Source organism: Euprymna scolopes, chromosome 33 (genome assembly GCF_053919585.1).
Source record: "Euprymna scolopes isolate OS-2025 chromosome 33, ASM5391958v1, whole genome shotgun sequence".
In the NCBI taxonomy this organism is placed as follows: Eukaryota; Metazoa; Mollusca; class Cephalopoda; order Sepiida; family Sepiolidae; genus Euprymna; species Euprymna scolopes.
The window spans coordinates 64,276,602-64,302,548 of NC_136514.1; the positions used below are offsets into that span (position 1 = coordinate 64,276,602).

Consider the following 25,947-nt stretch of genomic DNA (forward strand, 5'->3'; position numbering starts at 1 on the left):
TTCTGGTCGAAAAATACTGCACCTTTATTAATGTTTCAATCATAATCATTTGTTTTCCTAGTTTTGTATATGAATTACAAAATATCTGATATTCCCCCAAAACCTCTGGCCTTGATGAAGGAGAGACTAAAACTTGCTATTCTGCTTTCAAATGATCTAAAAAGAGAGTCGCCAACCTGATAGGTCATCAACTGTCATCTAAGGGGGAGACTTGATTCTAAATATTTGTCATATGTTATATTTCTCCTTTTTAGTTTTCATACATAAAGTAAATTTCACAGTGTATAAAGATTATTTGATACTGAGGATATTCATAATCGTAGCTTATTTCCAAAATAGGGGAGATATAACATGTGAGAAATATTTGAAATCAAATCTCCCCTTGTTGTTATTTATGATCATTTGAAACCATAGCAGCAAGTTTTAGTCTCCCCTCCATCAAGGCATCCACATACTCTGTTTCATACATTATCAGTGCAGCTAGACAGACAACTACCTCAAGCCAGGATTGAAATCCGACCGCCGTACAATAGTCAAGGCTTTGAGCCATGTCGTGTATCACTTCCCAATATGCTCAACTTAAGATAAAGAGCATTATAGTCATCTACATACAGTACTGTTTCGCTGTATCACAGCTCATCAGTGCGGCTAGACAGGCAACTACCTCAAGCCAGGATCGAAACCAACAGTCAAGGCTTTGAACCATTACGCCAATCTGCAGTTGCTGTGCGGGCAGTGAATTAACGATGGTTTCATATCATCACCTAAGCTCGATTTGTTTACACAAAGAGCATCGCTTAATACGCCAATGGTATATCGTGTATCACTTCCCGATATGCTGTGGGGTCAAAAGTGTTTATAAAACATATATACTGATGAATTTATGCTTCAATATTTTCCAATATAATAACTATGTTACTCATTGTTACTCATTGCAAATATATGAAGTAAATTCCTAAAAAACGGAAACAAAATAATCATATTCTGGGGGGAAATATGGCCCATAAGAGTTTGCAAGACTCATTTATTTCAAAATAAATAATATTTTTAAACATAATTTAATTTGAAACATTGTGTCATTAAGATAAAAGTACCATATATTGATAACATATTACAAGAAAACCATATTTATTGCTCAAATAACAATTAACAAAACAATACAAATTTTAAAAACAATTTGACCCTTTATGCACTTTTCTCAATTCTTAATCAAATCCATCAGCCTCCTATCAACAGAGGATGTTAAATATGCACTTGTTGAGGTGTGATTTTAGAAGATACCTCCTTAATCCTTTCCCAAAGGTCTTTTTACTGCTGAATTGATGTCCGTTTTCGTAGACCTTCCTCTTCAGAATCGACTAAAGGTTCTCTATCGGATTAAACTCCGGGCACTGAGGTGGCCAATCCATCAAACGTTCACCAGAGATCTCCTGGACTGAAAGCCAAGCTTTTGTTAAACGAGAAGCATGGCTTGGGCATTGTCTTTTGTTTTTAATTACATTTTCACCCCAAACAAGGCACATTACCACTTTTATGTAGGGGCGACTATCAGGGACATAAGCTACAGGGGTACTATGTAGGAGTTGGGCAGCAAGATGTCAGTTCACGTTACACTTGAACTTCTGCATGTCAGTACAGTTTGGGAAGCAGGAACCCGGAAGGGAATTCCAAAGTCTAGTGGTTCTCGGGAAGAAACTACTGGAGTAGAAGGCTGTCTTACACTTAGGGATCTCTACTGTAAAGATTTAGCTGCTTGTCGAGTTCGTCGGGGGTATTTACGTCGAGGGGGCACAAGTGCTTGCAGTACATCGGAGTATTAACCGTTAAAGTACTTGTAGAACAGGCAGAGGATGCTACATTTCGTCGATGGGACAGAGGCTGAAGCTTAGATGACAGTTCATGACCTATCAGGTTGGCGACTCTCTTTTGAACCTTGTCTAGGAGCGAGAGACTAGTAGCAGATGCACCAGTCCAAATATGACAACAATACTCCATACATGGGCGAATGGTTGACTTATAGAGGTACAGGATTCTTTTGGCCTTATAGAGGTACAGGATACTTTCTAGCACGGTAGAGAGAACCTAATTTCTTCGCAGCGATCCTGGCAATGCTTGCAATGTAATTGTTCCAACTCATGTTTCCTGTGAACGTTAGGCCAAGGAGTATAAAAGATGTACTTTCAGATAAAGAGTCTTTGCCCCTTGCTATTGGTGGTAGAGAAGGTTTCTTGTAGTTATTGAAGGAAACAACAGCATTGAATGTGACCATCCATTTTTGTCCCCATTCCACTACAGATTGGAGGTCATCCTCTAGTATTTCTGCCATTTCTTTAGATATGTGTTCATTTGTTTTCCTGTCGTGTCTGTTATAGAGTGCAGTGTCATCAGCATATATACCCATCTCACAGACAATTTTGTAAGGGAGGTAATTTATGAATAATAGGAATAATAAAGGTCCAAGGATAGACTCTTGAGGCACTCCTTCATTTATATCATATTGCTTAGATATACGACCGTCGAGGACAACCTGGATTTTTCTCTTATCTAAGAAAGATTTATTTATGTTATGTATTCTTCCAGTGATATCGTATGATCTGATTTTCCTGAGAAATCTTTTTGAATAATGAGATTCTGGTTGACAGCATCATTTTGTGATTTCAACCAGGACAATAAATTCTGTTCCAAAAACTTGCAGTAGTTCACAGAATTCATTTTGACACCTCCGGGGGCAAGAAAAGGGCCATGAATCTCACTACCAATAATCCCAGCCCAAATCATCATACCCCCTCCTCCCTGTTGACGTCTGAATCGTAAGGGTGGGCTACTGCCTTTAAAAGGCCATCCTTTGGTTCAATCGTCGCGGCCGGTTTCTCTAGGCGCGTCAGTCCAGAGAACATTTTAAAAATTGGTTTTCAAATATTTAGTGGCCCATGCTAGTCGTTTATGACAGTTGACATCACTCAAAGGATGACATTTTTTCGGTGCTCTCCAGTCCGCTATTTGTTTCAAAATCTGACTTCGGGTCCTTTTAGAGATGCCAGACTCTCCTGTATGGTCGAAAATAGCTGTTCAAACGTTTCACAGTTCAATGATCTCGCTTCAAAACTATTGAAATTTCTAATGTAAACTTCTTCGCAGCAAGTAATTTAACAATTTCACCCTTCTCACTATCTGTCAACATCTTTCCTTTAGCCATTATCAATAAATTTAGGTTACCTGCATAAATTTTTGGATCACCTGAAAAGAGAAAAATGTTTAACAATAATTAAATTCTGTTGGTTTTTTTTTTCGTAAAATGTAGTAATGAAAATAAACAGAATAGCAAATAACAAATGATGAAAAAGGTAAAACTAAAAAGTAAAACAAAATTAATAATGAAATTGAGAAAAAATAGGTTTGCAAACTTTTTAGTCTCCACAGTATTTGCTCGCACACACACACACACACACACACACACACATGTATGGTTATATATATATATATATATATATATATATATATATATATATATATATATATATATATATATATATATATATATATATATATACACACAACGTACATATCATATACGCATATAAACATATACAGACATATATATATATATATATATATATACAGATGTATGCATACATATCCATACATAAGCACACACATACATAAATAGGTGCATATGCATATACTTCTATTATCAAACACATGCATTAATCCATATTTATACACATACATAAAATAAAATGGATGAACAAGTAGAGATATGAAGCTAACGATATATAGATAGATATAAATTAATATAGATAAATGGATATATTATAATATAATGTAAATAGAAGGTTAGGTATAACGAAAATAATAGCAATAATGATAATAATGATGATGATGATAGCATTAATAATAATAATAATAATAATAATAATAATAATAATAATAATAATAATGATGATGATAATAATAATGATAATAATAATAATAATAATAATAATAATAATAATAATAATAATAATAATAATAATTTAAGAATCACAGTAAAATGATATATGCGTTTGCTATAAAACGAAAAATGTAATATACATATCGAAATCAATATAGAACAAGGACAAGTTTATACATACATATAAGTATATATGTAAATGTAGGTGATTGTGTTAATTAGTTATTTTTTAAAAGTATTTGTAAAATTTAAGAGGGTCGAAGTCTGTTTTAAGACCTGTCTTATGTGTGTTGAATCGAATGATCCATTGTATTTCTTTTTGTTTTCGTACTTTTGTTGATGTTGATATCAATTGCGTCTCTTTTTTGTCGTTTGAATTAAACGCTAATACGTTGCGAAAATTGAAAAAAAAAGAGAAATCATAAAAAAATACAACATTCTTCTACGACAAACGGCTAAAATAATTCACGTAAACTCTTTCGAATATTGTTGCAAGGAATTGAACGCTGTCCATACTACAAATTTCCATTTTTTTCAACGTCTTTCATTTTCATTTCGATACTTTTTTGTGATCAAGAGCGGAGGACCGCTTGAAATTAAAAAAAATTAAATATTGAATACAAAAAGTAACATTGTTTTCATACCTCAAAAACCCTCATAACCTTTAAATCACTATTCTAGAAGCATACGAGAATTTTTAACATTATATGAGATCTCCTGATATATATATATATATATATATATATATATATATATATATATATATATCAGATCTCATCACGCGTCATCTATATATATAAAAGCGAAAATGTGTGTATGTATGTATGTATGTTTGTATTATGTATGTATGTGTGTTTGTGTGTCCGCTAAAATCTTTCGACAGACACGACGAAAATTCACAAACACGGTATCATATCGAAGCCCCATCCTTCGCACGAAAAATATCGAAAAATTGGTCAAAAACGTTCATTTTTTTCACCCCGAAATCGACAATTTTCGACAGGGGGGGTCCACAAAAACGGTCCTCTCGTGACGACGACCGGTTCTACGCATGCGTCAGATGACGTCATGACCTGATTTACTTTAAATAGTTGAAGAACTAACTAAATTTCATGCACGTTGTGTTAGCTCAGTTGGTTAGCGCGTTGGTTCATTATCTAAACGTTTTGGGTTCGAATCGTGGTGTGAGATGTCTTTTTTTTTTCGATTTTTAAATTTAAATATTGAACCAGTGTTGTTTAAGTCATTTTTCACGTAACGTTCGTTTTCCTGTTTTTTTATTTACTTCGCTTATCCAACCCCGACAACACACCCAAAAACACCCGGGTACCCACCGATTTTTTAAATTTTAATATCGAAACAGGCTTTACGACTTCCGTGCGGGCACCTGTCTTACTTAAATAAATTCAAACATCTTTCAGTACCTCATTCTGGCTGGGCGAGCGGTTCATGTTTTTTTCACATTTTATTATCAAACTTCGCCTCAGAGCTTCGGGCTCGCCCCCCCCCCGGTTTCTTTTTTTATTTAACAGCACACACACCTCCAAACACCCGGGAAACGCCGGGTACCCCCGCTAGTTTAGAATAAAAAAAGATAACGGCCTTTAATTTATGTGAAAACAAAACAGAGAAAAAAAGCTGGAGAATAAAGTGTGTATCAAAAGAAACTAGGTACTTGTGTAGTATAGTACTCATATAAAAATCCTATCTGTGACGTGCATTAGCTATTAAAACCGAAAATCGCGTTATATATTCGAGTAGTATGACTTTTAAATGAGAAATAAGGTGCTTCTTCACTATAATACCCAGATGAAAAAAACAAATTCTTACACTAGACGAACAGAAAATTTAGCACAACAGAAAATTACTTCAAAATATTTAGTGTTTTCCCTTTTTTTTTAAATTAGTTACTGGTATAGTATCCTACTTAGGAAATAAGGTACTTGTGCAGTATAGTACCCATATGAAAAACAAAGAAAATTTTACCTGTGACGTACATAAATTATCAAAACCGAAAATCATGTAATATATTCGAGTAGTATGGCATTTATACAAGAAATAAGGTGCTTATTCACTATAGCACTCTGATGTAAAACAAACTCTTATGTATGATATACAGACTAGTTAGCACAACAGAAAATTATGTAAAATAATTTAAATATGTGATGTACAATACCCGCCCTAGCTAAGGAATTTTTTTCCATATACGTGCTGTAAATTTCCTGTCCTAAGTAAGGTATAATTATTTCATACCCTTGTCATTTGAAAGGAATTTGGAATGAACAGAAGCTAATAGTGTGATTTTTCGATCGCATAAGTGAGAGTATCAGAATCAAGTGTTGTGAAAAATAAATTTTATTTGGAGTATCCAATCAAATTTTATTTGGAGTATCCAATCAAATTTTATTTGGAGTATCCAATCAAATTTTATTTGGAGTATCCAATCAAAACGAATCCGAAAGAAAGAAAAGTGCATGAGTGTCCCTGGTTGAAAATGAAGAGTTCCTAACGAATAATATCATGTGGAATTAAAACTTGTTCGGATTAATTTTATCCTGAAAAAAGTTCAATTCTCACACGTGAGAATGCGATAATAATTCTGTGATTAAGTTCTGAAACAGAAATATGGCGACAGCTTTTGTAAGAAAGAACAAGTATATTTCGAGCAATTTTACCTGCTGAGTAAGAATGGCATAAAATACAACAAGAAAAAGGTGAATGTTCAGAAACGAGGAACATTGTTAGGTTTGTGAAAACGTGCTTCGCGGTTTCTTATCTGAATGAAGAGTTCGAGTAACAAGTGCACGTGTGCGTTGCTCAATTCTGGTTCTTTTCGTATAGACGTGAATACATTCCGCTTCTTGACCTTAGTCGCAATGTAATCTGAGATTGGAGGATGGTCAATGACTGTCTTCTTGCAGCCATCAGGAGGGGGGGGGGCACCGAGAAGTGGTCACTGTTCAATGTGATAACGGCCAAGAAGGAGCGGATGGCTTTCTGTGACTGCTGTTGAGGACTTTGTCATCGAAGTTCCACTGGGGGTCAAAAAAGATACCAGAACGCAACGCGTGAGGGTTTTTATAGGCTGGCTGAGATGACCCCTAAGGGAGTAGGAGATATAATTCCTGCTAACGAATTCACGGCTTTAAAAGGACAAGGGAAGAACTAATCAGTGAGGGGAAGAGTAGACATAAATAAATTCCAATAAAATTTCTTATCTGTGAATCACGTCCAATGACTTTAAAAGACCAATCAGAAAAGAGAAAAGCATATTCAGAATATCTTGCATACGTGGACGAGTTTTCTTAACTTTCGGACATGAAAGCACATTCCTTTAACACTGGCCAGAATTATTCAAGGGAAATAACTCAGAAACTTGCGGATCCGCTCCTCTTTAGAGTGTGTAGCACCGCTAGTACTAGTTATCTAAAAAAAAAAAAAAAAGACATGGGATGTGAAATGAAATTAATCTTCCAGTTTATTAAATAAATTTCTCAGCAGATTACTGACTACGAATTTGAAAAAAAGAATCCGAGAATACAATGGGCAAAATACTGTAAAATATATATAAGCAGACTGTGACTTCATAAGACTAAGTAAAAACAGGTGTGCAGTTAAGCAGTTTATTTGACAAATAAAGGTAATTAAAAATGATGTACACCGCAACCGTCCGCAACAATTGAGTCAACAAAGATGGCCTTGTACCCTACACACAGTGCTCGGAACTTTTCAAATGTGCACGTGTATTCGATTTTAACGTAAAGCGAAATATTTGGCAAATAGTGAGTGTAGCATATGATACAAAGTATCAGCTCATGTTTTTGCGTGCAGTATGTATATATATATATATATATATATATATATATATATATATATATATATATATATATATATATATATATATATATATATATATATATATATACTTGAAGCCTCGCATGTGACTGGCATCGAGTGTTGGAGGAAATCTGGGGGAGGAGTATAAGAATAAACAGAAAATAAATGTTTTTAATGGTTTAGACACTGTCAACGTATGTGTGTGTGGGGGAAGGGTACGCTAAAATCCCATGACATCTGATGTCTCAGGTTGTCGTCCAACAAGCAACCTTACTCCGGGTCATGTGGTCGGACCTTCTTTGCCACCTTTTCAATATTCCAGCTTTTACCAGATTATCTGTCTACCTTCCTAACAAATTCTTCATCACTCTAGCTCCACCACATTCTCTCTCTCTCTCTTTCTCTCTCTCTCTCTCTCTCTCTCTCTCTCTCTCTCTCTCTTAAAAATAATAAAAGTAGAAATATATCACGCAATAATGGTGTAGCGGGGTTAACAGGATTTCTTTTTAAGAACCCCACCTCATTATCTCGTTTTTGTGACGACATAAGGTGTCCAAAGTGTATAAGCAACAGCTACAACCGGGGCGACAACAGATCGACAAGATTTGACACAACGACAAGACAATTCCATAATGCGAATAATGTCATTCAGAAAAGCAATTAAATAAAAAAAACAGCGACATAAATATTTACACAGGAAATCGAAACAAAGAAAAAGGTTGGAAAAAGACATTTTAAATTTATAAAGAAAAAATCTTCATAGAACTGAAGATGAAGTTTGTTTTTTGCTTATTTTTTCAAATCGTTGTTTATGTTTGCTCATCAGCAGACAATACATCAGACGTGGCATCGGAGAAAGCAATTGGGGAACGCAATTTGGATGGAATTGGTTTGGTCACAAGAACAACATCACGTGGTTTCCAACACGGTAATGTTTTTTTTTTTTTTTAATTTTTATACTCTTTCTATTTTTATTATTTCCTTTCATTTTCAATAACGGATGCAGTTGTTTTTATGCAGCACATCGTTTGGATGCAGTTGTTTTTGTGCAGCACATCGTTTGGATGCAGTTGTTTTTGTGCAGCACATCGTTTGGATGCAGTTGCTTCTGTGCAGCACATCGACCGAAATTTTGATATTTTGAGCTATGTTTGGGTTTTGATCAACTATTCTTCTGAAGAAAGAATTTGTTAAGGAAACAGATGAAAGACGTAAACAAATAACTTTCAATTTATAGATAAAATAAAATAATTACGGATTGATATTTTTAAATTTCTATTTTAACATAATTTTAAAACAAAACACAATTAATTTTTTATACCTTTATTCGCCCAAAACAAGGAAGATTGGAATTGAAGCGATACTGTGATAGGGATCAGATTTATAAGAGCATCTGGCTAGAGATTTGGACAGCAAAATGTTTGCTCATATGGCATCTAACTTTTTGCATATAATGGCGGAGAAACAGAAAGTTGGAAGTGAATTCCAAACTTAAGCGGCCCGAGGGAAAAATGCTGCCAGAGTAAAAATATTTTCTGGCTACTACAGTGAAGAGGTAGAATTTTTCTGCTAGTCTGTTGGAGGCACTTTCGTTTAGGGACCATAAACGCAATAAATTAATCAAAGTATATTCTATAAAAATACTTATAAAACGAACACCTTGATGTAACTTTGTGGTAATGCGATAGTGACTAGAGCTTGGTAGACAGAGCTGAACCTAAATGATTAATTAAAATGCACAAAGTTAATTTTTCTTCATAATGAATTTAATATTGTTTTTTTCTTCATATGAATTTAATTATTGTTTACACATAGAAACGTTACGACTTTTATTCTATAGATAGGCACTCGATCAAGTCATCCGGAAATAGAAATCTCCTGTCACTCTAGTAAGCAATATGCCAGCTAACAGTTGATAAAAAAAACCGCTGGCGGAATCTCTAGTGCAAAAACGTTAAGTATTTTTATTTATTTATTTATTTTTTTTTCTAAACTAATCCTAAATGTTTTGTTACATTGTTTTAAATTTGCTTTTCGTGTTTTATGTATTTTGTCTGTATTTCTCCTGTCTTTTTGTCTGTATTCCGTATTATCCGTCCAGCCCTTCTGCTACAAAGCTGAACGTTTTAAAACAAACAAAATGCCGGCAACTAACGATAAAAAAAAAATGCCGGAAATTATTCTCTAGAGTAGATAAACTTAGGACTTTATTACTGCAAGCTTGCCTGTATTGAAAATATTTTCTTTTCGTTTTCGAATCCTACCTTATATAGTTAGCCTTATGTTCAAGTACATTCGAAATATAATACAGCGCAAAGAAAGTCACTCATGAAAACGGACCTCCTAAATTAAAACCTTGAAAAATTATTTAAACTCTAATGTAAATTAATATTAAGCAGTCTTTACAAATTGATAATAGTTAATTATTGGATTTTAATTAATTATAAGATGAAACTTTTATGATTCAAACTAGATAGATAACGACAAACTTCCATCCATTAATATGGGAGGGGAGATTATCACCAAAATGCCATGAATTATTAAGTTCGCACCGGACTTACTACTTAGATATAAGTCACTTGTACCCATTCCCCTTTCTCCCCCCCCTTTTTTTTTTTTTTTTTTTTTTTTAAATGGAGAGTAGATAATACAGTGGATGTGTTATCGGCAGCTCCAGTAACTCTCGCTTCTCCTATTTTGCCATTCAGTCCTCATTCAATGAGTGATGTTTCTGACAAAGGGTGAAGAAAAAGCTGCTTAAAGGTCGGTACTACTTGGTGACCAGTAGTCTGAGATGTCGGATATTGTTCTGTCTTTGTCTGTCCTTGTTGCCATGTCACTAGTAAGGGTGCTGGAGGTAAACGTTTTGTCTGGGCTGACGTTATCCGCCTGATAGTCAGGGACCCGAACCTTGGATTAACCACTAAGAAGGCTGTCCTATCAGCAGGCGCAAAGTACTGGGACTGCTGTATTGCCATTTGGTGAGTGGATCTGGACCATGCAGTAGTCTCTGGTGGGGCCTCTCGATGCCATACTAGTGGGTAATTGTTACGGCTTTACCTTTTCGTGTGCTACAAATAAAAAAAAAATTCCTGTCTTTTTCTCTCTTACTTTCCCTCTCTGTACTGCTCTAACCAAGTATGCCGACCTATTCCACAAATCCCCAAACCTCAACATGAAATATCTCCAGAATAAAAACTCGATTAAACCTAGAACCCCATCTTCCAGCGTAGACCCCTACTACCAGGTCTCCTTCTCCAATATCAGGGGTCTACGTTCCAACCTTCCAGAGATTGAAACCCAATTACAGGAGACGAAACCGGACATATTATTTCTATGTGAAACTGGAATAGGGCCGACCACTTCCCTAGATGAGTTCATAATTAATGGATACTCCAATTTAACAGCTAAATCTGACTCCCAAGATCGCCATGGGCATGGAATATGTGCCTACATTAAGGATGGCTTCCCATGTGGCAGGGATATCTCTAGAGAAGATCCTAATTTACCCTATATGTGCTTCAGGGTTGCACTTGCTAACACCACTGCATTTATATTTGCCCTCTATAGGCCCCACAACAGCGGAGTTACTATCTTTAAGAGCATATCTGAGAAAATAGACCACATACTGTCTTCACATCCCTCGGCTAACATCCACATCTGTGGTGACTTCAACGTCCATAACGTGGAATGGCTGACCCATTCAAATAAGACAGATGATGAGGGGAGGTTTTGTCATGATTTTGCCATTGCTTATGACCTCACTCAGATTGTTCGCGAACCCACCCGTGTGCCCGATACACCCAATCAATATGCAAGCCTCTTAGACCTTTTTCTTTCAACTTCCCCTGAGCTATGTTCATGTACCGTTCATTCTCCTTTAGGATCCTCCGACCACTCCGTCGTATCAGTTAAGATAAAAACAAAATGTAAGAAGCCATCAGACGTACCCCTCCACCGTACTGTATACCGATACTCTATGGCTGACTGGGATAGCTTCCGTACATTCATATCTGATTTACCTCTGCACTCCATGTTTAAAAAGGAAGTGTCCTCTATAGTATCAGATCTGACCGAATGGTTAATTGTAGGCATAGACCAATTCATACCATCAAAAAAATTCCAACAAAAGCCTAACAGCCAGCCATGGTTCTCCCCAGAATGTGCTGCTGCTATCGCGCACAGAAATCACTTTTTCCATAACTACCAACGTAATAGATGCACTGAGACTAAAGCTGCTTTCAGGACTGCCAGCAACCACTGTAAAAGAGTAATAAAAAATGCAAGAGAGCTATATGCCCAGTCTGTTAAATCCAAGGTAGCTGATCAGCGGCTTGGTTCCCACCAGTTTTGGCAAATAACAAATAGGATCCTGAACAGAAGTGTGCGTTCTATCCCAACCATTATCAATGGACCAGAGGTTATCTCGTCAGCGTCAGACAAGGCCAAACTATTTGCAAAGAACTTTGCAGCTAATTCTACCCTATGCGACGAAGGCCATCAACTCCCCATATTTCCTCCTATAACACAGAACAAGCTAGGTAATATACAAATATCCGTGCATGAGGTCGCCAAGCTAATAAAAAACCTAGATTCCAGTAAAGCAACTGGCCCTGATGGCATCCCAATTATAGTGTTAAAAAAGCTTCAACCAGAACTTGCTCCCATACTTACGAAACTATTTAAGCGCTGCCTTAAGGAGAAGTGCTTTCCGACCCCCTGGAAGACCTCATCAGTTTGCCCTGTATTTAAGAATTCAGGTGATAAGTCATCTCCCTCTCAATACAGACCAATAAGTCTTCTCTGTGTTATGAGTAAGTTACTGGAATCAATATTAAATAGAGAAATAGTCAACCACCTCAGCAGAAACAACCTTCTTAGTGACACACAATATGGTTTCCGCTCTGCAAGATCTACCGCAGATGTGCTGACGGTTATATCCCACAGGATTAGTGAATCTCTTGACAAAGGCTTCCTTTCTAGGGCAATTGCTCTTGACATATCAAAGGCCTTTGACAAAGTATGGCATAAGGGTCTACTTCACAAGATTTCCAGCTACGGTATAACTGGAAATGTTTTCTCAATCATTAAATCATTTCTCTCCGATAGGCTCATAAGAGTAGTGGTAGATGGACAAAAATCGGAGGCCTGCAATATAAATGCTGGAGTCCCTCAGGGGTCAATCCTCGGCCCAACTCTCTTCCTGATCTACATCAATGACCTCCCTAAACACATACTTAAATCATTCGTTGACATCTATGCTGATGACACGACCATCTACGGCAACACATCAAAGGCTGTAAATGACAAAGTTCTCTCGGATTCTCTCTCCTCTGATCTCGAGCGCGTGGTTCAGTGGGGGAAGATGTGGCTAGTTACCTTTAATGCATCTAAAACCAAACTCCTATCCTTACATCATCAACGCTCTGATCCCCAGCTGGCATCAATTGTGATGGATGGCTCTCGTCTGGGTGAGGCCCCGTGTTTTGACAAGCTTCTGGGTTTGACCTTTACTCCTGATCTGAAATGGAACACGTACATCAAGTCTGTTGCCAAGGTCGCAGGAAAGATGGTGGGATCCTTCTACCGCTCCAGAAGATATCTCACTACTGATTCAATTCTCTATCTATATAAAAGCCAAGTACGTCCAAGGATGGAATACTGTTGCCATATCTGGGCAGGAGCTGCCAAAAACAGCCTATCATGCCTTGACAGAGTACAAAATAGACTTCGTGGTTTAGTGGGGGATGCCCTTTTCTCTACCCTGCAACCCCTCTCCCACAGAAGAGACGTTGCGAGCCTATCCTTGTTTTATCGTTATTTTCATGGCAGGTGCTCGTCTGAACTCCAATCCCTGGTCCCCCCTCGCCAAACTTTCACGAAAATCACCCGTCTAGCTGAATCAACTGTGAAAAATTTCCCCCACTCTATATCTGTGCCTAAATCAAAACGCGGATTTCATGAGCAAAGCTTCTTTCTTAGAACTGCACGCCTGTGGAACTCTGTTCCGTCTGCCTGCTTCCCTCCGGACTACAACTTGGATTTCTTCAAGTCTAATGTTAACAAATTCCTAATGAACCGCCCCCCTAATTAAACACTTCATAAAATCTCCTCACTAACGTGATGTACTTGCAATAACCCTTATCCCTGAGTGGCTTCCGGGCCTTGATAAGTGGTGATCACTGTGTAAAAAAAAAAAAATAAAAAATAATTTCGTTCATTGACAGAAATATACGTTAGGCAAATCATCCAGTTGCCACATGGAGCATTTTGTGAGGTATTTATAGTCAAAGTTTTCATTCGATTATTAGTCCAAGTAACTTCTTTCACAGTGCAATACATATTGCAGAATAATTACTACGCATTTAGGGCTCGAACCCATCATGTTACTACTACAAGTATGCAACTCGAAATTAAGAAAAATTATATACTTTTTTAAACTTTTATTTATCCGAAACAAAGCATATCGCTATTGAGACACGATTAGGTGTCAGATTGATTAGGAGCAACTTAAATGGGAGTTGTGCATTACATTTAAATTTTTGCATGTTGGTAAAATCAAGGAAACAGAGATTTGGGAGGGCACATCGGACAAAAAAAAAAGCTATAGGGTATAAAATTTTCTGACATCTGGAGACCTTTACAGTATCTTGTAATTTTTCCAATTCTGTTGCCCGTGAATGTTAAGCTGAAGTGCTTGTACATTTGACTCTCAGGGAGAACACTTTCTGCTGGAAAGGTTTGTTAAACGAGAGGAGCTTTGTCTTAAATTTAATCACCCATTTTTTCCATTCTAATATACACGAATTCAGGTCATTTTCTAAGATTTATTTATTGCCGTCTGTGTTCGATTTACCTGCATGTCTAAAATAAAGTGTCATGTCATCAGCAAATACATCTCAGGCGTTATTGTAGCAATGAGGTCGTTTATGAAGAGCAGGAATAATAAAAGAACGTCCGCATTAATGTTGTTCAGATGTACAGCCATTGAGAATAACGTGGATCTTTCTTTTAGCTCAGAAGAGTCAGATTATATTAAATATTCGTCCAGTAATTGTTATTAACAACGTGGTTAGAAATAAGGATTACATAAAAGCCAAAATATACAAAACCCAGGAAAACAATGAATGTAATTTTTTGACAAAGAAATGGAAGCACCAGAGTCCTCGAAAACTGGTAAGTTGCTTGAGCAATGGATTTTATATGCCCTTAAAAGAGTTATATTAAAACGGATTTACACGTTATTTGTGATTATTTTGTCATTATAAAGATTTACTAGTTACTATGTCATTACTGACCAATCTACGTACCCATTGTAATTTTTGCATTTTAACGACTACAACTATAAGAAATATAATACATTTAATTTTAATTTTAATGATTCGTCTACCCAAACATTGACCAGTCTCCCCAATCCAAGGAACCTTTAAGTAGACATGAACATTTGGAGGGACCCAAGAACGTAGGAGAATTGTATTTTTTAACTTTATTTTTAATAATATAATCAATTAAATTCTCCGGGTTACCGTTTTGAATGACGATATCCTTGAGGGTTTTCAATTCGCGTTCTAATTTACCAGAAGAACAAATTCTAAGGGCTCTGTACACTAACGTCTAAAAACCAATCTTCCTGGAATGAGGCACAAATGAACGCCAGTTCATATAGAGGCCGGTAAATGTCGGCTTGCGGTAGACTGTTGTAAGAAAAGATCTCTTATTGGGTTTAACTAAAACGTCCAGAAAGGTAAGCAACCATCATTCTCGTTCTCCATATTAAATAATAACGTTGTATGGAGAGAATTGAGTTTGTTGGAAAATGTTTTCGCCTCATTTTCAGAGACAAAAGCTGCGAAGGTGTCGTCGACGTATCTGAAATAGATTGATGGCCTCGATACATCCTTAAATAATACCAATTCGTAAAATCCTACAAAAAATGTCAGCTAGCGCAGGACCAAGGGGGCTTCCCATCTGAACCTCGCCGATCTGACTATACATAACGTTGTCAAAGTTAAATTCTACTGCTTTAGTATTTTTTAAAGCAATATATATATATATATATATATATATATATATATATATATATATATACATATATATATATATATATATATATATATATATATATATATATATATATATATATATATATATATATATATATTACAGTAGTCCCAACCTTTGGATGTTTTCAGTTGGATTTTCTTTCTTAAACATCAGGTCAATTCCTTTGACTTTAGACATTCAAGTTGTATTAACACTATCGCCGTTCCTAACGGTTCGAGGTGTTGATATATTATTATTGTTCCATAACATTCTTAATTTTATGATGTTCTTTTTAACTTTTATTTTTTTATTATTTATTTATTTATTTATTTGAAACTTTCAAGCTATACCTTAATACATTCGCTGTTCCCAACAGGCAAGACTTTTGTAAGATTGTAAAAGAAACTGTCTTCTCAATCTGATTAAGCCATTTGTGGTGGCCTTTTGTTATGGTCCCAAGCTTAACAATCACAATAGGAATCACCTTGACTTCTTTACATTTCCAGAGTCTAACTAATTCCCATTTTAGATCTTGATATTTTTTTTTTATTATTATTTCTCTCGCACTATAGTATCGAAAGGGCTTCGTCAATGATTGAGCAAGTTCTCTTGTTTTTATTTAGTCAAATTATATCAGGTCCGGAGTGTTCAAGGACCTTATCACTCTGTATGCCCATATCCCAAAGAAGTTTGACATTGGCGTGTTCCTGCATCACTTCTGGTTTATGCTCATACCACTTCTCATAGAGTTTGCATAGTGTAGGACCTGAGCGACTTTGTCGTGTCTCCATTTTTCATATTGATATTGAACTATTTTTCATATTGATATTGAACTAGCATAGGACATTCTGATACAATATGCGCTGTTTCTTTCCTGTCATTACACATTACACACATCGGTGGTTCTGTAGTTTTGTCGATGCAGTGTTTGATGGATCTAGTGCAAGTGGCTTATTCCTGGGCTGCCATCAATGTGCTCTCAGTGGATCTCTTAAGATCTCTCCTGATGAACTAATTCCAGCTGTCGTTATCTCTAAATTCAGTATTTTTAAATAATGCTCTGTGTAGTTTCTTTCCAAAGAACTTTTCCTCTCTCTCTCTCTCTCTCTCTCTCTCTCTCTCTCTCTCTCTCTCTCTCTCTCTCTCTCTATCTATCTATCTATCTATCTATCTATCTATCTCTCTTGTAATCGCTGACTCTTCTTCACCCCAGGTCTTAATATTTTTTCTCTTCTCACTTCATGTAGAAGAATTTCATGGCTTTCAAAAATATATTTAATTGCGCTTTCTTCAACACATCTTCAACTCTAAGTAAGCCTCGACCACGTTCCTTTCTAGGTAGATATAATCGATCTGCATCCCTTTTCTTAGAAAAAGACTCATAAATTGTAAACATTTTACGTGTTTTTGTGTCCAAACGTTTCAATTCATCCACCTTCCAGTCAAGCATGCCAGCAGTATATCGAATGATAGCTACTGCTCTGGTGTTGATGGCATATATTGTATTCCGACTATGGAGATGTGATTTAAGAATAAGCCTTAATCTTCTGATGTACTCGGCTGTGACCTGATTTTTCATTTCTATGTTCTTCATCTTGTTTGCTTCCAATATCCCTAAATACTTGTAACCTCTATCGGTGTCAACATTCTTTATCAGATCTGTTATTGGAAGTTTAAGGCCATCTGAGTGAACTAGCTTGCCTCTTTTCATCACAAGAATAGCACATTTCGAGATGTCAGATTCCATCCTTATGTCATTGCTAAACAATCTGATTGTGTTCATCAAAGTATCAAGTTGACTCTTTAAACTTTAAGGTCCTCCATAAATATTAGATGGTTGATTGTTGGATGTCCTTTTCTATTTCATATCCTGCTTTTACATTCCGCAAAAGAAATGTCAACGGGAGCAATCCGATGACAAAAAGCAGAGGGGAAAGACTATCACTCTGGAAGAGCCCTTTCTTAATTTTCACCTTGCCTAATGCAACATTTCCTGAAGTTAAATTGGTTTCCAAATTCTTCATGCTATTTCTTATAGATGCTAGGATGTCAGAGGTTATTTCAAAAATTTCCAAACACTTGAGTATCTATGAATGTGGTACCATGTCGAAGGTCTTCTTATAGTCTACCCAACCCATGACAAGGTTGGTAGATCTTCTTTTGTAATTTCTTAGAATCATTTTATCGATCAGAAGCTGATCTTTGGTACCTCGTGATCTTTTTCGACGGCCTTTCTGTTCTCCGGGCAGCAAATTGTTTTTGTCCAAATCATCATAGAAACTTTCAGACGGTACGCTAATGAAAAGTTTCCACATAACTGAGAGGCAAGTGATTGGTCCAAAGTTTGTCACTTCACCCCCTTTTGTCTTATCTTTTATAATCAGAACTGTAGTTCCCTTAGTCAGCCAAACCATCATACAGTCGCTTAGTATTGTTGCAAGAAGCAGGTGGAGAGCTGGGAGGTTTTTAAACCAGTATCCCCGGACTCCGTCAGGTCCAGACGCTTTCCAATTTAAAAGCCTTTTAGCCTTCGCTCTCACGGTGGCTGCTATGTTCTTTTGTTGTTCCATTTTAGATGACACTTTTCTTTCAATATCTTTGATCCATTCTGCATCGTCTTGATGTTTTTCTTCCTTTTCCCAGATGCCTTTACGATTCATCAGCATTGGGTACAACGTCCTTTCCTCTTTCAATTCCTTCTAGCTGATTAAAAAGAAGTTTTGGATTATTCTCAACCCGTCTATTCTGCCGATATTGCTCGATTCTGTCACTGTAGCGTTTAACTTCGCCAGTTTTTGCTGTGATACACTGTTTCAGTTCTTCAATTACACACTGAAAACCTTTTTGTTGTATTTTTAATTTTAGATTTAGTTTATCGCATCCGCTCTCACTTTTGAGTTTGCCTTCTACGGCAGCTTGTACTCTATTGATGTCCTTTCGAATTTGCTTTATTTGCCAATTTAAACGTTTCCGCCACCAGAGCTCCTTCTTTTCTCCTTTTTTACGTTTTCCCATGCCAAGCAACATTGCTACAGATGATATTAGCAGCAGCTTTAATGATGTTAATGCACTGTTTTAAATTATTTACTGAAAAAAATGGCAGGACTTCATTCACCTTGGTAGTGATAAATTTTAGTCTTCCCAATTCACAAATCGGAGGTTCAGCGGCTGTTCTAAATTGTCAGCTCTTACCTTCTCGTCCACTAATATGAAGATATCAATCTCTTCTTTCGTCTTCCCATGTTCAATCATAAGTTTAACAATTGTTTCTTTGTAAAGAATCTGATTGTTGAAAGGTCGAATATTTTCATTTATATTTTCGATAGTTGCTTCTACCTCCGTCATTTCATCAACCCCATCATGTTTATTGACGTCCACACTCTCTTAATTTCTCGTTTCAGATCTTCAATTTCAAGGGCAGACAGCAATCCGTTTTTTCTTATTATCCGGGCTTGTTTTGCAAGTTTTTGCTCAGTTATTTTAAACAGGCCTAGTTCATTCCATATATGGTGCATTCTTTTTCTATATCGCCTATTAGCGGCACCACTCTTCATTGCAATTTTATTTAAGGCTTTAGTTCAATTTGTTCTAGTGGTAGTGTTTCGAGGAATTCTTTGGGTGACGGCCGGGGAAGCCTCGTTGTTTCCCCTACCGGACATGGGACCTACACTTGACGTTGATGTTGTGGTCTCATTTACGTCGTTCTCAGTTTGATAGTCATATTTGAAAAATATAAAGGATTGTTTGTTTAAGGTTTTCCTTCCCTGGTATTTGTATTGAGACACCCTATAAGAAATGTTCACCTGGTCTAAAGACCAAGTTTTGGCGATGGAAGGTCATTAAATATACACACACACACACATATATATATATATATATATATATATATATATATATATATATATATATATATATATATATATATCATAACATTATTTTGTATTCTTGCACGTCACCAATTGAAAACGAATAAAGAAAAGTTATAAGATTTTATACTTTTCGTATTCTTTTTTATACATATATTTATATATATATATATATAATATATTATTATTATTATTATTATAATTATTATTATTATTATTATTATTATTATTATTATTATTATTATTATTATTATTATTATTATTCCAGATTAAAAGTATCTAAAGATAAAAACAAAGCAATGAATTTAACGAGGTTATCGATAGTGCTTTATTAAAGGAGCAGGATATATATTTTTATAATCTAAACTCCCGATTTCAAAGAAACATATTAAGAGCATGTCTTTTTGAAATCGAAAGTTTAGGTTATTCAATGAAGGTAACCAAAACAGTAGCTTTGTTATTGTCGTAACCATATAATCTGTTGACTTATAATTAAATAAACACCCGGAATTTTGTGTTTATTAATTATTAATTCCTTTCATTTTCATAGCAATTGTTTGGTGGCCCGGAGGTAAAAGCTTAGCAAATAGAGTCTAAAGTGGCTTCGTGGATGGGTTTGAACCTCTTGATCGACAGTAATTGTCACCTTCTACACTGATGATCGCGTAAGCATGAAACATTAGTGTCTGTAGGTATAAAAGAATAATGGTTATTAATTATAATTTTATACATATACATACATATATACATACATATATATATATATATATATATATATATATATATATATATATATATATATATATATATATATATATAAATGTAACTCTTGGTTCGTTTGTAATTAATAGTCTAAATAACCACTGGACGGATGGCTTCCACATTTTGGTATAATATGTTTACTGTATCAATGCGTGTTTCTATATATCTCTTTTTAATTATAACATTATACTTAATTTTTCTATAATAAATAGATGGTTTTCTATGTACGGATGGGCCATTTTTTTTATTTGGGGACAATTATTTCACACCGCGTGCCATCAGGTGACATCACTAAACGGAACTTTTATATACCAAATTGACTTTTTTCGTTTAAAAATGGAATTATTTCTCTTTCGTTAATATATGTACATTTTTAATATTTCGTGTTTTATATATATAAAGCACAATTGTTGAATGCTTTTCTCTTTATTATATTTGTTCGGAAGAAGCACAATTAAAAAAAAAGATTAAAACGGAGCGAAATTTAAATTTCCATTCATTTTTACAACAATCCAGCGTGTACTCCGCAAGTTTTATCGTAAGTTAACGAGCAACCCATAAAAATCTGGTAACTGAGTGTCAAATCTGTTTAAAATATTGTAAAAAAAAAAAAAAATAGAATCTCTCCCTAACATACTGGCAATAATTTGATTCCGTCCTTCCCTTGAGTGTTCTAATAAGAGGGATTGATTTACTAGGATCTGTATTAGAAGCTGAGCAAAATTATTTAATTGTTGAATTTTTTTAATTTTGGTTAAATTTGTTTAGTTTGCAATCGCTAAAAGTCCATACACAAAAATTGAACAAAAGATAAAATTCAAAAGAATGGTACTCATGCAGAATGTAACCCCCCCCCCAACACACACACACTGGATTCCAATTAGTTTAGGGTTCGACCGGCCATCGTGGTGACTGAATTCAGCCGAGCGTTGTCCAAATAATTCTCACTTTTACAAATATTTTTAACAAATAAATATTATCAAAGTCAAGATACCTGTTAAAGAGCATCTCTCCTCTCTCTCTCTCTCTCTCTCTCTCTCTCTCTCTCTCTCTCTGGCTCTTTCATACTCTCTCTATTTTCTCTCTCTGTGTCTCTATTAGATAGTAGATCGAGAGAGAGAGGGAGAGGGTGGGAGGAGGTCAGAGAGATATTTTTGTAGTTAATCCACGTTGCAGGAAGTGACGTTTCATCTAACCGGATGTCATGTGATGCTACATGGCAAGGTTGGTGAAACGTTGAGTCTCTCAGAAAATGCCGAGCCGAGCAGAAGTCTAAAATGGTTCTCTCCTAAGTAAGGGGGGAGATGCGCGCCCCAGACGTGGGACGTGGTAGGTACCCACAGTGGAGACCATCGATGGCGACATCTGCAGATCATGCCTGGGAGAATAAAAGGTTGAAAACCCAACATCTGTCTTCATCTTGTGTATTCCGGCGAAAACAGCAAGAGAGCTCCACCCAGATGAAGACTCTCCCAGAGCAGCGGAACCAGGTATGAAGCTTCTTTAATTCAAACACATAAATCCACAACAAGCGTCCTAACCACTAGACAAACGGTTTAAGGGATCTTGAGTCCCGTTCTCTCGTCTCTTAACACTCGTAATATCTCTCTCTCTCTCTCTCTCTCTCTCTCTCTCTCTCTCTCTCTCTCTCTCTCTCTCATCGTCGTAAACTTCTTCTCTTCATTAGTAAAATGGACACGTCATCACCAGGGTACCAGTATCCCTCAAGTAAAGTGTCCAAGTCAAATCCTCTTCTTCTCCCTCCCTTATGTAACATACCGAGAAATTGTCAGTAAATGGCTTCGTTATTTTTTTCGTTTTGGTTAACCCACGCAATAAAAAAGAGATATTATTTATGCCCTTGGACGAAACCATACTTCATAAATTTCATTTTAGCAGCAGCGGCTATTTAACGCTTCGCGCAAAACATGTTACAAAAATGCGATTTTCTAGGACCCTCGCTTTAAAAAATCCCTTTATTTAAAAAATACATGGAATTTAAAATATAAATATGGATAAATTCTTAACAATGAAGAATGGAACTACCCATTTAATAATATTTTTTTAGGTAAGTGATTTTTTGGCATTTATATATACATACATATATTTATAAGCAAGTCAAAATATGTTGATTTTCTTTATATTTTTTAAAAGAAAACCGCTTTAAAGAAACAAATATTGCATGATTTGTTATTAAACCTGTTATTTTTTTAAAAATTAGGTCTTTGCTCCTTTAATTGAAAAAAAAATTAGGGTTTGAATTATATTTTCAAGTAGTTATAAGCTTAAAAAATAGTAAGTTGAATTATTAAGGTTCTGATCATCATTTTTAATGGTCACTTTCTGATACACCTATAGAACCTCTCCCAAACATACTAGCAATAATTTGGTTTCGTCCTTCCTTTTAGTGTTTCCAATAAGGGGTATTGATTTATTAGGATTTGTATTAGGAGCTGGGCACTTATTAAAATTATTTAATTGTTGAATTTTTTGCATATTGGTTAGTTTGCTAGCGCTAAAAGCTCACACAAAAAATTGAACAAAAGACAAAATTAAAAAGAATGGTACTCATGCAGAATTTACCCCCTCCCCCTCCCCACACCGGATTCCAATTAGTTTAGGGTTCGACCGGCAATCACCAGATTCAGTCGAGCGTTGTTCAAATGTTGAAACACTAAACCAACATTTTATTTATTTTTTTGCAGAATTAATTAATGATGGGAGTATTTTTCCGTTTATTTTCTATTGACAAAAAAATTTGTACATTCTCTTGAAAAAAAAATCTAACTTTTCTCTACTTTCACCTAACTATTTATAGTGTTCATATAAAGCATTCATTTTTTTCTTTTTATAATAAAAATTCTGTTTTCAAAAAGAAGTATTTACTGCCAACTTTCTTTTAAAAGTGCAAGTTTTCCTGAAAAAAAAAAAAATTTCACCTAACAATTTATGATAAAAATTCACCTTTTCTTGGGAAAAAAACCAACTTTTATTGATATATATATATATATATATATATATATATATATATATATATATATATATATATATATATATATATATATATATAACTTTAATTTCTGCTAACAGTCATATTCTATTATGACTTCTTTTTCCTTCAGTTGTTTTTTCTTTAACTAAATAGAATCACCGAACATAATAAATAATAGAAGTGCAATATTTTATAAAGTAACAATAAAGCTAATTATGATTGGTGTGATGTAAATACTTGTTTGAATGTAAATAAGTCTTACACATTCATCAACTGCTTGATTGATGAATTCTAAAAAGAAAAACAAAAAAACATAATACTCGTGCTAGGTGTTATAGGGGCACTAGATGAACAAGGTGTCTATAAATATAGGGGGGTCTTGAAAGCAGAAACATGTCAAATCAACAGAAATGAAAGACTGGAACTAACTTATATAGCAAAAATAAGTACTCAAACAGTATCTTACTTGTACATTGCATAATCCTCAGAGAATCTTTGCACAATTTCTGGATACAGAATCCTTCCAAATTGTTTCTGGATACAGAATCCTTCCATATTGTTTGGTGCTTTATTAATCTTTTCACAGTTACCAAAGGAAGATCTATATCGCTGTGGATCTGATCAGTCCAGTACATTGGATGCTTACCACAAGATATTTTACCGTGAAATTCTTCCTTGAATGCTCGGAATACAATGCTTTCAGACCTCTTCTGACAGCCTTGGCCAAACTCGACCATTCTTCTTTTTTTTTTTTTTTTTGGCACTCCCTCTATTAAAATATCAGAATCTTTTATAAACATGACAAAAGAAGAACTAAAACAACTAAAGAACTATGAAACTAATGATCATACATATGAAGGATGAGACTGATCATCTCTACGTAACAAGAGAATAAAATAAGACTTCATAAATGATACAATAAAGGAACATTACATAACACAAAATATATCTAACGGTTGATCACATTGCTGAAAGCGTCTATAAAATTAACAACACGAAGAGCAAGAAAATATATATATAGGCATTAGAAGCAATTGCAGAATTGCTATTAGTGATTAGAAAGAATTCATAAAAGCCAAAATATTTTTAAAAAATCAGGAAAAAATAAATGTAGATTTTGTTGACAAATAGATGAAACAATAAATATTATAATAAAATCCAAATGAAATACTAAAAGAGAAACAGCTTGGTAGGGGATTGTAGTTCATTGTGAACTATGCAAGCGAATGCACTTATCATATCAACCAATATTCAGATAAACAGAGTAAACAGTATTGAAAAGTGAAAGAAATACAAAAGAACAAACTTATTTAACCGAGAAGATTGGACGTAATAATAGTCAATAAGATGAAACGAAAAAGTGCCAAATAATTGATTTTGCCGTCTCAACAGATAACAGGATGAAGAAAAAGGAAGAGGTAAAAAGCTAAAAAAAATACATGAAACATGCTAGAAATCTGAAAGAATCTGAAACATGAAGAAGACTGTGATATCAAAAACAAAGGAACACTCATAATAATTTTTAAAACCCTAAAAAGGACAGGGAAAATTAAGATCAAAAGAGATGATTACTACCGTGCAATGTATGGCACATATTAAAACTATTACAAAATACTTGATTGCAGAAACCAACTCACATAACAAATAACGGCAGCCAATAATCGAATAGAATCATACTACATGAACGCAACCAGAAATATAGAAGTAGCATTAAACGAAACCAAGAAACTATAAAAGCTACCCCCTTCACACACACACACACACAGAAAAATCAAAGCAAATAGCTATAAAGAATAAAGAATCGGGACATCTCGGAATAAATTGAAGAAAATCAGTTTTGAATTGAAAATTGAATGCATGAAAGTTTAAAAGAATTCACATTGGATTGTTGGCTCTCATTAAACATAGAGCCCAAACACATGTAGACTTTGTTGGCCCTACAAATGGCCTTAGTTTCCTTGTGATTGTGGACGCCAATTCCAAATCATCAAAAATGTTCCTACGCAGCAGACTGACACCCGATCAATGACCACATTACTCAAACAACTATTTAGTAAACATGGCTTGCCTGAGACTCCAGTTTCAAATTCACATTTGAGTCATTTCAGCAATTCTGAGACTGTGTTGAATCATGCACATCCTCAGCATAATGGCCAAACTAAACATTTTGTAGGCATGTTTCAATGTGTGCTACTCAAAGTAAGAGGGGAGAGAACAACAGATGAAATATTACATGCTTTCCTCCTTTCTTAACAGCAAACAACACTAAATGGTTCAGTAAATAATGGCCTGTAGAAGTACCTATGGGACAAAAGCTTCATACCACACTAAATGCTCTATGACCCTAGCAACAAAGCAACACCCAAATCCTAACAGATTAAAATCATTTTCAGTTGGCACTCCAGTGTTTGTTCGAAATCACAGATCTGGTCAATCAAACTGGACACATACTGTCATCTGTAAAATAAAATGACAAGTTTTGAGTGATGTGCAAGTTGGGAATCAGTTTGAGGAGA

The 25,947-nt window shown here is 35.1% G+C and overlaps 1 protein-coding gene and 1 long non-coding RNA gene across 2 annotated transcripts in view; one reads left to right on the plus strand and one right to left on the minus strand.

Moving 5' to 3' along the window:
- Positions 1-3,156: 3,156 nt before the first annotated feature.
- The window catches only part of LOC145258271 (uncharacterized), a 131,791-nt gene continuing 109,000 nt past the window's right edge, over positions 3,157-25,947 (minus strand). Inside the window, exon 3 of the long non-coding RNA XR_013864084.1 lies at positions 3,157-3,237. This is a non-coding gene — a long non-coding RNA (uncharacterized LOC145258271). The remainder of the gene's footprint in view (positions 3,238-25,947) is intronic.
- LOC145258270 (bactericidal permeability-increasing protein-like) overlaps positions 8,237-25,947 on the plus strand; it is a 172,309-nt gene continuing 154,598 nt past the window's right edge. Inside the window, exon 1 of the mRNA XM_080116267.1 lies at positions 8,237-8,696. Coding sequence (XP_079972393.1) covers positions 8,540-8,696 — 157 coding nt within the window. The 5' untranslated portion in view covers positions 8,237-8,539. The remainder of the gene's footprint in view (positions 8,697-25,947) is intronic.